The sequence below is a fragment of the Notolepis coatsorum genome, assembly GCF_963971535.1.
Source record: "Notolepis coatsorum genome assembly, chromosome: 8".
In the NCBI taxonomy this organism is placed as follows: domain Eukaryota; kingdom Metazoa; phylum Chordata; class Actinopteri; order Aulopiformes; family Paralepididae; genus Notolepis; species Notolepis coatsorum.
Window position 1 is genome coordinate 90,593,520 of NC_140172.1, and position 17,697 is coordinate 90,611,216.

Genomic DNA, 17,697 nt, shown 5'->3' on the forward strand with positions numbered 1-17,697 from the left:
TCAGTTGAAAAGACAGCAGGTGTCGATCGCAGAAATCCTGATTTTCTAACGGCATTGATTGATTGATTGATTTAAAACGTTATTAACAACATTGCAGAATGGGTACAATACAGTACGGCTCAATAGCCTCGCCGACAAGTTAAATGCATAATCTATAGGCACATTTTAAGTCCCTCATTACCCCAATCAATCAGATTATATTTATTTAAATGTAACTGCTGGCAATAGGCTTAATGGAATGAATAATCAAATGAGATCTTGCTAGCGAAAATAATTATTTCAACTCTTTCAGAATAAGTATACAAAAACAAGCCCAAAGATAAAGAGTATATCTAATTGATACGAATTAATAGATACTTATCTGTACTGTATGCGCTTAGGTATCATGTAATATAATAAATACATCGTTCCTAAAGTTTTCAGGCCGCGACCCCCGAAATAACGGTGTCAGAGAGCCGCGACACCCACTATTATATAGTGGTGGTTGAAACATGCAAACGTTCACACGCACACATATGCATTGGAGGCTTTTAACACGCACAATAACTACACAAAATAACACAATAATCAAACAACCATAAAATGAATACATATAGCGTGTTTCATTTAGAAGGCTATAATGTTCAACTCACCTAATGAGATGGATGGGCATAGTCTGGGTTTAATTTTGGATACAGCGACTCGGAGATCATCCTCCACATTCATTCAGACGTGATCTGTACTTATTTTTTATATAAGTCAGTGCAGATAATGTTTTTTTCGAATAGGTAGGTATAGCTGTGCGTATTCACCCTCAATTGATATCTAGTCGGCATCGGAGATGGGCAGCGATCTGGGACGCATTCTCCATCAGAAACAAGTGCGCCTCATCCCGCAGCTCAAACAGGTGTCGTGCAGTATAGGAAATCCATAGGCTGAATATGATTTATTATCAGAATTTTAGGTCTATTATTTTACATTTAAAAAGCATTTATTTTACCAGTTTAATGTATTTTAATTGTTTTTAATTATAGGCCTATTTCACACATTCTATGAAATCAATACATTCTGGAAATCATCTCGCAAAAACATTATTCAGAATGGGATCAAAGAGCACCTACGGGAGGCTGCAATTCGAAACTGGCCCCCGTAAATGTCCAAACACCCCCTCCCACCCCCCACCCCCTCCCAATGTACAGTTTCCTCCCCCTCGTATATATATTTTCTGTTAGGATCTCTGTTTAACAGTACTGTATATTTGCATATCTTGTATGTCACAAATGTAACAGTACTGTATATCTGTATGTCATGTATGTCATAAATGTTATGATATATCTGTATATGTCATGTATGTCATAAATGTCATTATGAATTGAAAATGGGGGACCCTGATGTAAACAAGACGAAAGCCTTTCTCTGGGTCTGCATCCCCTTAACAATTGTGTGTATTGAGCCATACTGTATTGTACCCCATTCTGCAATCTGTTAATAAAGTTTCCAATCAATCAATCAATCTCTGAGGAAGGGTGCTGCCATTTTGTTCCGAGGGAGTGGCCAGCTTATATCCAGCTAACTCAACTAAACCTGCTCTGGAGCAGGTTCAAACTTTTCGATCTGTTGCCATAGCGACTTAGAAATCCGACGTCAGGGAACGGAAATGTCTGGCTTAAGTCAAGCTATGCTGAAAATTATCCGGCTAACTCAGTTAGCCAGGTACGGGGAATAGGGCCCTGGTCTGCATCCCCTTAACAATTGTATGTATTGAGCTGTACTGTACTGTACCCATTCTGCAATCTGTTAATAAACTTTTCAATCAATCAATCAATCAATCAATCAATCAAACAAATATCAAGATGTATCCATCAGTTGACCAATTGCATGCTTTTGCAGAGGACAAGAAACCTTCAGTCGACTCCTTCAGACAGGGGAGATGAAGCATAGCAATATAAACATAGTCATAGCATCAAATTAGTATTTAGATAAACCACAGAAAAAATCATGTTATAAAAATAAGGCGTTTCTAAGAAAAAACTATTTGTTATGTCCATTTATGTAGCATTTATGAACATGTGCGCCGCCATTTTGTTGCTGACGTCACAGTGTTGGTTTGGTGTATACACTGCTGGTTAGCTGCCTATAGTAAACATGGATTGTCGGGTCAGTCAGTAAATAAAATGTTGCCTACCAAACAACGGGACCGCGGTGGTTCTTTTTGTATTGCTCCTGGCTGTTCAAACTAATTTTACCGTGTGAAAGAGAGAGGAAAGTTGGTTCATTTCCACAAACTACCAGTGAAAAAAACAGTGTTGTTGGCACATTGGCTGGCTGCACTCAGGCGGCGCGATCAGCCTGTTGGACAGGGAATGAAGATCTGCAGCGAACACTTCATTGCCTCGGATTATGTTGTTGGGGGTGGGAGGTTTGTCCAGAAGACCACTAATCAGCTGAAGCCCGATGCGGTTCCCTTGGTCTTCGACAGACAGACCGGCGCAGGCAGTTCAGCGTCGCGGAGCATTTAGCCTGCTGGCTACCTAGCTCCAGTTCAACCAGCGTCGCGGGGCATTTAGCTACCTGGCTACCTAGCTCCAGTTCAACCAGCGTCGCGGAGCATTCAGCTACCTGGCTACCTAGCTCCAGTTCAACCAGTGTCGCGGGGCATTTAGCTACCTGGCTACCTAGCTCCAGTTCAACCAGCGTCACGGGGCATTTAGCTACCTGGCTACCTAGCTCCAGTTCAACCAGCGTCGCGGGGCATTTAGCCTGCTGGCTACCTAGCTACGGTTCAGCTAACTAGCTACATGCAGCATTTAGCGAGCTGGGTTAGCCGGCTAGTTGGCTTTGAATCCCGGCTAGGTAGCCAGGTAGCTAAATGCCCCGCAACGCTGGTTGAACTGGAGCTAGGTAGCCAGGTAGCTAAATGCCCTGCGACGCTGGTTGAACTGGAGCTAGGTAGCCAGCAGGCTAAATGCTCCGTGACGCTGAACTGCCTGCGCCGGTCTGTCTGTCGAAGACCGAGGGAACCGCATCGGGCTTCAGCTGATTAGTGGTCTTCTGGACAAACCTCCCACCCCCAACAACATAATCCGAGGCAATGAAGTGTTCGCTGCAGATCTTCATTCCCTGTCCAACAGGCTGATCGCGCCGCCTGAGTGCAGCCAGCCAACGTGCCAACAACACTGTTTTTTTCACTGGTAGTTTGTGAAAATGTAACAACTTTCCTCTCTCTTTCACACGGTAAAATTTGTTTGAACAGCCAGGAGCAATACAAAAAGAACCACTGCGGTCCCGTTGTTTGGTAGGCAACATTTTATTTACTGACTGACCCGACAATCCATGTTTACTATAGGCAGCTAACCAGCAGTGTATACACCAAACCAACACCGTGACGTCACCATCTAAAATGGCGCCGCCCATGGCGAAAACAGGGAAATTATATTTGATTTTTCAGACAAATAAGCAGGATTTCACATTTTATTATAGGACCCTGTCTTACACAAGGTACACAACAAACAAACTAGGATCACATTGTTCAATGCTTCATCTCCCCTTTAAGCACCCCCACAGCCCAAATGGAATGTTAAAAAAAATTAAATAAAAAAATATTATACTTATTTATTTTTATATATTTTTTGACTAATAGTCGACTAACTGCAAATTTTGGCCAATCATAGTCGACTATCCAAATCCTTAGTCGGGGACAGCCTAATTTGTTATATTGTTATTGCTTTTTTACTACCTGTACCTCCCCTCCCCCCTTCTTCTACTACCTGTACCTCCCCTCCCCTTCTTCTACTACAGGGGTGGCCAACCCGCATGCGGCTCTTTGCCCGTCAATGTGCGGCTCTTCCATCCATAAAAGAAAAATAAATAAAAAATATTATTATTAACTTCTTTAACTTTTTTAACTTTTTTTTTACGTCACTCATTCCATAAGGACGTAGAATAAACATTTAAAAAAAAATGTAAATGGTCCATTTGCATGTTCTTGGTATCTGAATCTAGGGACATATGGATCAGTGTCAGAAATAGTGTGTCTGTTACTAGGCTTGAGTAAATTGTAATGAACCAAAGGAGAATATCAATTCTATTTAAAAAAAAAAATTTAATTATCTTTGACTGTGAATAACACCATGCTAAAATTGACCAGACCTGAAAAATCTAAGCAAATGAATAAAGGGAAGATGATTAAACAAAAGGTTTTGTAGATACAGTACTGAATTCTGCCATCTTTTTTATAATGTAAATTTCTCCACCATTTTTCATCGTATTGCAACACCGTTTTTTGCAAGACGTTCACAGAAAGGTAGAGAAACTAACTGTGTTCTGTTTTATGGCAATAACATTCAGGTTTGTGGGAGATAATCCCAAAAAATAAGAGAAATAAAAAAGTAATTCCAGAAGTCAGATGATTGACAGGGGCTGGTGTGAGGGTAGATTTTCGAAATTCGAAAGCCCTGAGTCTCTTCCTTCAAAAGACTACACTCACTTTTGGCTGTGCCACTTCCTCCTGTCAATATGCCCCGGTTTCCGACTCAATACCCTGAGATTTCTATAATCTTATATTTCACTAATAACAGTTAAAATAATTGGTAAACAAACGTAATGCTGAAAATATACACTTTTACTGTATATCTCGGGCTTAAGAGGTTAACCCTGTGAGGCCCAAATTTAAAAGACATTAGCAACTTCAGAGGCCAGAGGGTGGGACATATAAACACATTTACTATCAAATAGCATTGTGAGGCTGAACAACAGGACCAATGGACTATACATAAACATTATTTTTTTAAATGGCTAAAAGTGATTTTGTAATTTTGCAACCGTGGGTCTCACAGGGTACTTTTAACCCTGTGAGGCCCAAATAAAGACATTAGCAACTTCAGAGGCCAGAGGGTGAGACCTATAAACACATGAAGGGTGCCGTGACTGAAAAAAAAGGTTGAGAAACGCTGGTATATGGTGTGGCTCTTTATGGTACCACAGTAATTTTTGTGGCGTCTCTGACTGGTTGGCCACCCCTGTTCTACTACATGTACTTCCCCTCCCCCTTCTTCTACTACCTGTACCTCCCCTCCCCCTTCTTCTACTACCTGTACCTCCCCTCCCCCTTCTTCTACTACCTGTACTTCCCCTCCCCCTTCTTCTACTACCTGTACCTCCCCTCCCCCTTCTTCTACTAACTGTACCTCCCCTCCCCCTTCTTCTACTACCTGTACCTCCCCTCCCCTCCATGCTGCTATGATGCCTGAACTTCCCCAAGGGGATCAATAAAGGAATATATTATCTTATCTTAAATGCTTTGATCTCTGCGCCAGCTCTCAACACGATGAGTCTATCTATCTATCCTAGCAGACACCACAGGGCCTCACCCAGGTCGATGGTGAGTTTCACTCGTCCTCCGTCCAGCTCCAGGCGCACCGTGTGGGCAGACTCCTCGGACGTGGTCGCCACCAGCAGCCCAGAGGCTCTCTGGGACATGAAGCGCAGAGACATGTCCTCAGCCTCCGTGTGTCTGGTCTCCAGGAGCACCACCTTGAGAAACATGCCTCCGTCGTAGCTCAGGACTGTGGCTTCTGAGGACAGGAATAGGGAGGTGTAGGGGTTACGTCATTGTTGTTTCCGGCTGGTCCATCTCTCTTGAAATCGCAATGTATTTCTAATGGACACATTTCTGAATCGTCTCGTTTAAAACAAATAAAGCATGAACATTGGCATGGTGTGTATTCATCCACAATCTATAGCTCAACATGAAGAAATTCGCAATTAATCGTAAAAGTAGCAAAATAATAATGTTTATGTTTTCGTTCACTGAGGAACATACACTCACTTTGGCGCTGCTGACTGACGCAGCAGCAGTGGAGGTTATTGCATGACTACTAGTGAGGCAGTGCTTCACTAGTATACAGATTTATTTTTAAATTATTATTAATATACATTATATATATATATATATATTTTTTTTTTTTTTCATATTTATTTGTATTAGAAATGTTTTCCTCTGTGAAAAAAAATGCCAGTGAAATATATTCTTTTCAAGTGATACACAGCTCCCAATCACTTACATTGGCTAGTGCAGCAACATTCATTTGTGCTTCACTAGCTAATGTAAGTTTGGACAGTAACTGGTCTAAGTGCTTGCCCGTGAAGCAGAGCCTCACTCATTCATTTGAATGGGGCTTGAATGATTGACAGTTCTGACACTTTTTTTTACACCAATCAGAGAACACCATTTCCTATCCCATGCTTTGAGAGGGCTTGGAGAGCCATGTACAGTCAGTAACATTACTGTGTAGCACTGTAGGCTAAATGAAACGTTGCACCAACATTAGGACCGACATATAAATCAGCAACACGGAGAGGACTTATGCATCTGGATCAGAAACAAAGTTGAGGATGAAAAAGCAAGTACAGTGTTTGTAAAAGCTTGGATGCTAACATTAGCTAGCCAATTTTGTTAGCTACCTTTAGCTTAGCTTATATTACATCACAATGATGATCACCAAGCTAACTGTAACACAGTGTTTAATGAGAGATGGTAGATTCAAGACACCAAGCTAACTTACTGTACACACACAGTTGAGTGTTTAATGAGAGATAGTGGATTCAATACATCAAGCTAACTGTAACACAGTGTTTAATGAGAGATGGTAGATCCAATACACCAAGCTAACTGTAACACATTGTTTAATGAGAGATGGTAGATTCAATACACCAAGCTAACTGTAACACAGTGTTTAATGATAGATGGTACAGTAGATTCAATACACAAGCTAACTTACTGTACACAGTTGAGTGTTACAGTTACAGCTTGGTGTATTGAATTTACTATCTCTCATTAAACACTCAACTGTGTACAGTAAGTTAGCTTGTGTATTGAATCTACTGTACCATCTATCATTAAACACTGTGTTACAGTTAGCTTGGTGTATTGAATCTACCATCTCTCATTAAACACTGTTACAGTTACAGCTTGGTGTATTGAATTTACTATCTCTCATTAAACAGTGTTTAATGAGAGATGGTAGATTCAATACACCAAGCTAACTTACTGTACACAGTTAAGTGTTTAATGAGAGATAGTGGATTCAATACACCAAGCTAACTGTAACAGTGTTTAATGAGAGATGGTAGATTCAATACACCAAGCTAACTTACTGTACACAGTTGAGTGTTTAATGAGATAGTGGATTCAATACACCAAGCTAACTGTAACACAGTGTTTAATGAGAGATGGTAGATTCAATACACCAAGCTAACTTACTGTACACAGTTAAGTGTTTAATGAGAGATAGTGGATTCAATACACCAAGCTAACTGTAACAGTGTTCAGGCACGTTGGAAGGGGGGGTGCGGGGGGTGCTGCAGCACCCCCCCCCCCCCCCCCCCAGTTATTGCAAAAAATATATATATGTTTTTTTTTATGACAGTATTTATATATTATATACTGTAACTGTATAACTGTAACACTGTATATTATAAGTTTATCCTGCTCAAAGCACTTCACCATTTTAATATTGTGTGTGTTGAGCTGTACTGTATTGTAGCCATTCTCCAATCTGTTAAATAAAGTTTTCATTCATTCATTACACTACTGTACGTACACAATCATACGTGTAGAACCGACAAGATTGCAGCAGAGTAGATTTTCGAGTGATGACAGACTGTCACAGACTGATTGAATGACAGGTGAAACAACTAATTGTATTCACCTCCCGTCTCCCGCCCTTCCCACACGCAACGAACCACTGAGCTACTGTGATACAGTGTTCGCGCAGTCAGACGATTTTAGCTAGTAGTCAGATTTTGCTAGCACAGAATGTCTCACTCGCAGAAAAGAAAAATATCAGATTTATTTTCGAAACGTCCCGCCGGTCCCAGTGACAGTCCCACTAAATCTGATAAACGTCAAAGAGAGACAGAGACGACAGGTTCAGCCTCAGCATCAAGTATTGAAGAGTTAACTGAGTCTGTTCCCCTATACCCCCCTCGGGCGCCAGGGGCTTCCACTGAGGGATGATGCAAATAGGGATGGGGTGTTATGGCAGCTCATGATGGAAAGAGTGCGCACCGAGTCTGATCCCGAGTTGAAGAATTGGCTCCAAAAGAGAGACAACTGGATGTCCAACAACATCCAAAACGAAATCTTACAGCTGTTTGCCCATGATATTCAGCGACAAATTAGAGGCAAAGCATCCAAAAGCCCATTATTTGGCTTGAGCGCTGACGGAACCACTGATGTCACTCAGTGGAAAAGAACAATTCTCGTGTAATATACAGTTCGCCGATGACAACTTGGAAGCTCAGAACTTCTTTTGGGGTTTTTACAATGCCCCAGACACAACAGCCGAGACGCTGTTTTTGTGTATAAAAGACTTTTACGCCTCGACCTGCCCATGGAGAGGCTGATAGGATACTGTTTTGACGGGGCCAGCAACATGTCTGGGGGGTACAGGCTAGACCAGGGGTTCCCAAACTTTTCAGGCCGCAACCCAAAAAAAACGGTGTTTTTATTTTATTTTTTATAAATGGAAATGTATGGTTGAAACATACAAACGTTCAAATGCACACACACTAATAAGCATTGGAGGCTTTTAACCAGGGCCGGACTGGGGAAATCATTCAGGCCAGGAAATATAGTGCAAAATATAGCCCCAGTCAGGCCACTTTTTAAGCAGGGGGTCTGGGGGTCCCCCACCAGGATTTTTTTTGTTACAAAGACTTCATTTCCTGCATTCTGGTGCAGGAATTTTTTTATTTGTACCCTTTAACACTTTCTATGCCACTCACGAGTTTTCTCGGAATTATTAATATCTCGTTGAAAGCGACTCACGAGATTTCTCGGATTTTTTTATTTTATTTTTTTAGCGATCTGAAATCATATTGCATCACGCGAGCCTACCCTAGTCTACCCGAGAGCCGCCGGCGATCAGATGTGGAAAAAAGCGCCCCCTATCGTCTCCCAGATGACATAAGGGATTTTGGAATGGACTCAATGAAAATGGATGGGGGAAAAAATCCTGTACTCCACATTTTCCAGTCCACTGATGCAGCCGGGGTTATCAGAGTTCATTCTGGAGCCTCTGAGCCCTGCGGAATCATGTGTTCTACTGTACACACGTTGGATCTATACACTTATCGATTTGTTCGAATGGTGATCAGGAATTGGAATATACCAGTTGGATACCATCTGATGTCAGGTAAGGAATCTATGTTATCAGTGTTAGGATAATCAGACTCATTTTGATGAAGATATAAGCTGTTTTGTGAAATGTCCTCTATCGGTTTCACTGTAAAAATCCAAGAGGAAATGAACACGGCGATTATCCGTGCGCGGCTCGAATGGGCGTGCGTGTACGTATAATATTGATCATCTAGCGTTTATTTGAAAACGATTCATAAATAGGCCGACAAATATCAACGTTCTGGAATATTCCAGTAAAAGACGATTATTACAGAATGGCCCAGAATGGACTGTTTTTTACCTCAAAACGGGTGCTTTTCAAAATGCTCTCAAACGGAAATGAAGCGATAAAAAACCAATCTGCCTTGACAGCACTGACTGGAAAAGGATTCTTTGATAAGCGACGGGCAGATTAGACACAGCCATAATTTAAAACATAGATTAGGCGATATTAACGATAACATTAAAGTGGATGGTGGCATTCAAGCGCTAACTCTGGCGCCACCTGGTGGCACTGAAAGTGTTAAATGTCAGTGTTTGTGATGGCATTACAAATTATTGTTAAAAAACAGGCTAGCATATGTATGATTAGCAACAACACAGATTTTTATGGATTTTCAGTTTTTTTGTAATTGATAAATACAATATTTTATTCAACTTCAGCCCTGATCATAACACCACATATTCATTTTATAATTCTAACCCTTTAACTGCCAGTGTGTGTGATGGCATATATTTGCAATATATCAAATTCAAAGTAGATTTTTCTGGGGGATTATTACAGGCTAGCATGTGTCAATGATTAGCAGTGTCTCGCCTCCACCAATCACATGCTCCCTTTGTGTGTGTGTGAGAGCAAGAGAGAGAGAGAGAGATAGTTCTCCAACTTGTGTGAGTTGCAGTGATCTCCTGGTTGTTCCCAGGCATGCGTTGTTCATGGGACTGGGTAGCACGGTGTGTAACCTCACTCGCTATTTGCATATCAATAGCACCGGTCGTCAGGTGTGTTAAATACGTTCTCAGACACATTCACACCTACCTTGTTGTGAAGACGTGTTACATTCCATTCGTAGACGCAATTAGGCACTGTCTTTAGTCTGTGCCCAAGCGAGGGGACATTAAATGCGCATTCGCGGGAGCTCGCGCACGCGCCGGGAGCGCGCGTGCACGTGGTGCGTGTCACTCCAGATGATTTCAATAACGCACCACTGGTTGTTCCCCACCTAGGTTATCTAACTTTTGCGCTGGTGCAACTAGAAACACTGGCCTGGCCTGCTTCTAAGTTCAGTGGCCTGACTAAAAAAAGAAAAAAAAATTATCATTTGGCGACCCCCCACGGCGGCTCAAAGGCCGCACCCCCTACCGATTTAAAGTTCCAACGTGCCTGACAGTGTTTAATGAGAGATGGTAGATTCAATACACCAAGCTAACTTACTGTACAGAGTTGAGTGTTTAATGAGAGATAGTGGATTCAATACACCAAGCTAACTGTAACACAGTGTTTAACACTTTGATCGCCATGGTTAAATTCATAATTTACCATCCCTAGCCAGCTCTATTTGTCTATGGAGAAGTTCCCCTTCTTTGCAGGGCTATAACTTTTTAAATTGTATTGCTCAATTGACATTATTATGGCCCATTCAATGTCCTATATCTATTGTTCAGGGTGTAGCAACGTTATACTTTTTCATTCACATATTCATACTAAAATATGGTCTAAAGTATAAGTATGTTTTTATCGTTTTCTGCAGCTTTCTTCAGAACTTGATTTATAGCCCCAAATGCATTATATTGATGATCAAATACAGTTTGGTAGCGATCGGTGCCAGATACAAAATTTCAACTGGAGGTACTTCTAGAAGTTACTACGTATCATCTGATGTTGACCGGATGGGCGGGGGGTCGTTTATAATTCCGTGGGCAACGTTATATCATTCACCTAGTGTGGGTCATATGATCATCAGAGCAGTTTATATGGAACACGTTAAAAAATAACGCTGAAACTCACCGTGGCTTCCTCGCGCCGTTGGGGGATGAGCGTGGAACAGAATTTTTTCTATTATGGGATGGAGAAATACCGGATCCATTTCCAGGTTGTATAATAGTAAATACGTCCAAATCATGTTGTTTATTGAGTTAGGGTGAGCGATCGATTATCCAGTGTGTCAAGATGGAGTCCCGGGAGCTATAGCGAGTGGTTGGACCGAATTTGGATGAGCACCAGTTTCCTGTTTCCGGTTTGCTGTTTGGGCGATCTGCCGATCGGCCACCAGATGGGGCTCTTGAACCGTTAGAGAGTTGAGAGGAGATCAGCAGTATATCTCAGGTCCCCGGAGGAGAAATATGATTTCGATCACAGATTTTTTAAATATTGATATCAAAGACGAGTTACGGTGTCTTCGGCAGAATGAGCATGGCGGGGAAAGACGAGTCCAGCGTTTTCGGCGATTAAAGTGTTAATGAGAGATTCAATACACCAAGCTAACTTTACACAGTGTTTAATGAGAGATGGTAGATGGAAATTACTTCTATGTTGCGATAACTTCTCTGTATCATGTTTAAATGTGTTTGGGGGGGGAAATGTCCAGGCTGCAAAGTAAGCAGTATGGTAGTAATAGCCTATCAGACCAATACATATGGAATTACTTCTTAGTCATTTTCCTTAATAGTTCTTTGCTGGTATGGCAACATATTAGATTTTATTGAAAGTGGTCTTAAAAAGGTTTTAACCTGATAAGCTGTAAGCTGTATTTCGCCTAAAGGTACATGCCTAAGTAAATGGAAGATTGCTCCACTTCTGCAAGGTCAATTAGCATGTTCTTGGTATCTAGGAACATCTAGGGACCTGGGGGTATGTATTTCCAGTGTCAGAAATATTGTGTCTGTTACTAGGCTTGAGTAAATTGTAATGAAGAAAAGGAGAATATAAATTATGATTTATGATTTTTGCATCTTTTTGATCAAAAATGTATACGGGTAGGAGAAAATGCTCACTGAGCTCATTCACCACCTTATTAAGATCATGTGTACAAAAAATCTAAGCAAATTAACCACGGGAAGATGATTAAACAGAAGGATTTGTAGATACAGTAATGAATGATAATCGATTTTAATTATAAATTCATATTTGACCTTGAACTTGACCTTGACCTTATTATGGCCAAATCATACATCTATGGATAGGGGAAATGATCCTCTTTCCAATGGCAGGGTTGAATCTGGATTTAGTCATTTCCTTGCGGTTTTTAGGATAATTAGCATTTTCCGATAAATTTGTATTTCCGATAAATCGTATAAAACATCGGTAAAAATGAAAATATACACTTTGACTACTGTTTTTGATAGGGTTCTGGTCTTTACTCTTGGCTACAAAAACAATATTTAAAAACATTGACCTCTTAACATCCAAGGGCCCACATGTGGACGATTCTTTGCCGACCTCTAGTGGCTCGGCTGTGCATTTCTTTTAATACAATATATAGATAGAATTAAAGCCCTATTGCCCTTTCAGGTGACAAAATCCGTTCAGCGGTTCTCGAGTTACATGCGATATGTGAGGCGTGCCCCAAAGTACGCAAAAGTACACATTACCACCCCCAACTCCCGGGGCTCTAGCTCCGTCAATCATTGGGTGATCTCGAAAGTCTTTGCACAGGGTTGTAGCCAATGAGTGTGGCTTTCCAATGATATCCCATGATATGATAATTGGGGATCTAATACGGTCTCTATTGATCGATTTATGATAAAGAAAAGCACCTTAGGGCTTAACAGGTTTTAAATGTAACCTGTTGAAACTGGCAGGAACCCTGTCCGTCAACATCCACCTTCAGTGAGACCATAACACCTGCCCATCATGAAGATGACGTGTCACCCACCTCTACAAGCAGCAGTATCACCACCACCACTAAAGGTGTGACCTCACAAGACCCTGCACTATGGCCAAGTGTCATAAGCCATACCCAACAATGTGGTATCAAGGGGACCAATACAGGTCAAAGATATTGTTTTCCCCCAAAATCCAGCGAACATGGCTTCTGTATTCGGTTAGCACAGACTCAGTCTTCTGTTTGATATTATAAAAAAAATTTATATGATGAATAAATGCCTCGTAGTTAAAGAAATCTTGAATTTCGGACTTCTTTATTACATATTGTTTTAATCTCTCCCGTCCTCCGCAAATTTTTAATGCACCAGCCACCACTGACACACAGTGGGGGATGTTTTAAAAATTAAATGTTTGCTTCACCAAAATATTTGGTCAGCAGCCGCCACTGCACCACAGCGTAGACTCCTGGCTGTATTCGGCAACAGCACTGAACGACACAGGTAACTAGTGTAGTTCTTTTTTAACAACAAATTAAAAACCTTATAACTAACTTTATTTCAACCAAAAATGCTTAAACAAGGGGCGCCCAAGTGGCGAACCATGTAACGCGCTGCGTCGCGGCATGGCCGACCCGGGTTCGATTCCCGGACCCGGCGTCATTTGCTGAATGTCTTCCCCCCACTCTGTCTCCCGCTCTTCCTCTCTCTCTCTCTCTCTACTGGACTGCCCAGTAGAAAAAAGCGATAAACGCTAAAAAATAAATTAAAATGCTTAAACAATAATGTTAGTGATAGAAGGGAACTCATTTTGTGCAAAAATGGAAAGCTTGCCAATGTTCATGAGGCAGAATTATTACAATAGCCGATAATACATTTTCCCAATGATAAATCCCTATACGGGTGGACCACGCGGGAAACTAAAGTGACGTCAGACTACACCTCCATATACAGAGGATTGTGAGGGTTATTTTACCCAAAGTATAGGCTACTAGCAGCAGAGGTGATCAAAATACATCAAGATGTATCCTGTTACAAATCACAAATACTCCTTCAACAAATATCAAAATAAAAATACAAAATACTGAAAATACATAGTTGAAACATGTATTTCTTAACATTCATAAACAAACGGAATCTACCCATTATTTTATACCATAATAAAAAATGTAAAAGTAGTTTAAACTATTGTATAAACAAGGGTTTTATTGCCCAATTAGACTTGCTTTTAAAAGCTCACCAGTCATCCATTTCTCTCGACTCAAGCCGTGGTATTATTCAGTTGTATCCAATTTAATTTAATTTGATTTGATTTATGAAAGGCAGTCGTAAGTCGGACAGACTGGTGTGCGCTTCTTTTTTTTTTTCTTTTTTTTTTATTATTGCAAAACAAAAATTATTAAAAGTCAGTACTCAACACATAATGCATAATGAAACTAACAGTCAAGGTGGTTAAAATTACATGCAAGTACAGAAACAAGACAAAAAAAAAAGTCTATAATAATATTTTAACCGTATACAGTGTATATCCAGCGAAATTAACAATTATACAAATGCTTATATAGGACATACCCCTAATACCTATTTTCTAAAACCCTACACACATATGCTCCAGCTCGAACCCCCCCCTCCCGGACCCCTCCTTGGATAGTACCTCCATTATCCCTCACTCCTAACCAGACACTACCATTATAAGCTAGCTTTTATTCTCTCCACCACTTCTACCCACATTGACATTTTGGATTCGTTGAGACCCAGAATTCTTGCTGTAGATATTTCTTGATATATCACATCGAGATATGTAAGAGACCAAACTTTCCGGCACATTTTTTCCGGTTGAAACCAGCGTGATGCGATCAGTTTTTTAGCTACTGTGATACCCGATAAGACCAATCTCTTTAGCTGTGGATTTACTGCAAACTCAAAAACATAATTTAAAAGCAATACAGAGGGGTGTACTGGTATATTCCAAGATACGAGTTTTGATAATTGATGGGTCACATCTTTCCAGAATGCCTTAACTGGTGGGCAGTCCCAATACATGTGCATAAATGTCCCTTCGTCTCCATTTGTACATTGGGAGCATTTTGAGTCCTGTTTCAGGCCCATTCTGTTCAGTCTTATAGGAGTCAAGTATGTCCTGTGAATATAGTTAAGATTGATTTGTTGATGGTCCGGGTTCCTTGATGTAAGACGGACATTTGCCCATGCTTCTTGCCAATCAAAGTCACTTTCCAGGTCTGGAATATCCCTCCTCCAGACAGTGTCTAGTTGAAGGGTTTCATACGAGGACGTTAGTAATTGATAATAAAAACCTGATACAAAACCTCCCAATGTTTCTCTTTCATAGAAAAATTTGTGGTATCTGTGGTGTTCAACTGGTATGTGTAATGGAACACCGTGAGACTTCAAACATAGGCGTAACTGTATGTAAAAAAGCCATGTGGACTCGGTGAGGTTAAACTTTGTGCATATTTCTCCATAACTACAGAAGCCCTGGTTATTAAAAATATCCCCTAATGAGTGTATGCCTTGCTCTTCCCATATAGGGAATCTTATAGGACGTTTTCCCATTAAGAGTGCATTGTTATTGAATATGGGAGTGTGATTATGCCATTTTTGAGGGTTAGGATATTTTTTTTGTGTTTCCCGCCATGTTCGGATTGCATGGGTAATTATGGGGCCAAATTTCCGCTCACAGTGCTTGATTGGAAGTTTAGTGTGTGCTATGTCCTTCAGTCTCTGTGGGGCTACTATGTTTTCTTCCAATTCTCTCCAAGATACCAAAGCCTGGGGATCAAACCATATTGTCAATGGTCTTAATGTGAAAGCCTTAAAATATTGTAAAAAATCTGGAACTGCCATGCCACCGTCTGCTTTATTTCTCTGTGCGGTGGATCTTTTTATGCGAGGTGGTTTGTTATTCCAAATAAATTTGTATGTGGAGGAGTGTAATCTTTTCCAGTAGCCCTCTGGAGGGGGTAACGGTAGCATTGAGCTGATGAAGTTGATTCTTGGTAATACATCCATCTTAACTATTGATACCCTTGCCTGTACTGAGTTTTTAAGTTTTGCCCACCTGTCCAGGTCGTCTTTGATTTTGTTCTGGTGTGCGCTTCTTGAAGGCTTCATTTGGGAGAAATCTTGATTGCGTTCACGTAGATTCTACAGACATCCTCGGATTTAAATAATTATAATAATAATAAATACTACAATATTTGTCTCATTAAAAATGAGGTATTGTGATGTATTTAAATATAAATAATCTTTTAAAATAATTATGTATAATTATATAAATAAAAATGGAAATAAATCGTCAGTGGCCTATGCTCCGCAGGGAGTGCAAAGGCTTAAGTCAAGTAAGTCAAGTCATATAAATAAAAGCACTACACAAACGCTGCAAATGACAGTGAATGAATAAATAAATAATAACTTGCTGGTATCTTAGTCTTGCATCATGATTGAGCAAGCAAAGCACTCTGGTGTTTGGAGAGGCAGTATTGATTTAGTTTGACAAAGTGTTTCACCAAACCAGCATGCCACTCGGGTAAATAATACTGTGAAGAAGTTATTGATTAGGGGACAATCAGATGTGTGGTTAGCAAGCCAGCCTTGTTGTCAAACATATTGTCAGCAGAGCTGCCAACTTCACACACTCATGCCTTCTCTTTCTCACTGTCAAATCCAGAACACGTGCATCTTAAAGACACAACTACATAGTTACACCACCACAAAATAAATACAAGGAACATAAACTCAGTCCACATCAACACATAATAAGTACAAAGGAACATATACTCAGTCCATAATAAATACATAATAGATACAAAGGAACATACATCTAGTCCACATTCACACGTAATAAATACAAAGGAGCATACACTCAACACATATCAACACGTTACTTCTGACCCCAACCCTATCAAGTAGATTTCTGACCCTAACCCTCTCAAGTAGACTTCTGACCCTAACCATAACCCTCTCAAGTAGACTTCTGACCCTAACCATAACCCTCTCAAGTAGACTTCTGACCCTAACCATAACCCTCTCAAGTAGACTTTTGACCCTAACTGCATTCGCCGGTGTAGGTTCTCCGGTGTACATATCCAACGGTTCTCGTCTAGGACTCCTCGGGTGGTGGCGCGAGTTTAGGCCGCCCAGCCTGGATAAGTTCACTAGCTATAGGTACGACGAACCGGTGGTAATGCTGGTCACTGTAGAACGGTAGCCGCACGATACACTATAAATAATAGACTATTACTTCACAATAGAATAAGTCAAACTCGACGATACGGCGTTAAACTCTGACACTTTAGCTATATATTTGCACGCGGCTCTCAAGGCTCTATTCAGGGGCAAAGGGGACCACTTCACGGCACGTTGTATCTAGAGATGTTCCGATACAATTTTTTCCTTTCCGATCCGATTCCGATACCTAAGCTTTGGGTATCGGCCGATACCGATACTTATCCGATACCAGTGCATACATGTAAAAAAAAATATATATATATATATATATATATATTTTTTTTTTACAGATACTGTTTTATATATACTGTTTTTTAGTAATAACTAGAAAGTAATGGTATTTATTCAACAGGTGATTGTATAGATTTGTATTAGTATCATTAATCAATGAGTATGGGGCTGCAGCACTGCAGATATACCCTACTCCAATGATCCACTCGCTTTGCACTCGCTACCCAGTGGCTCTG

The 17,697-nt window shown here is 40.6% G+C and overlaps 1 protein-coding gene across 1 annotated transcript in view; it reads right to left on the reverse strand.

Annotated features, from left to right (window-relative positions):
- LOC311233505 (neurexin-2-like) overlaps positions 1–17,697 on the reverse strand; it is a gene marked incomplete at both ends in the record, with an annotated part of 583,916 nt that overhangs the window by 353,818 nt on the left and 212,401 nt on the right. Inside the window, one exon of the mRNA XM_084320472.1 lies at positions 5,349–5,552. Within this exon, the coding sequence (XP_084176598.1) occupies positions 5,349–5,552 (204 nt within the window). The remainder of the gene's footprint in view (positions 1–5,348; positions 5,553–17,697) is intronic.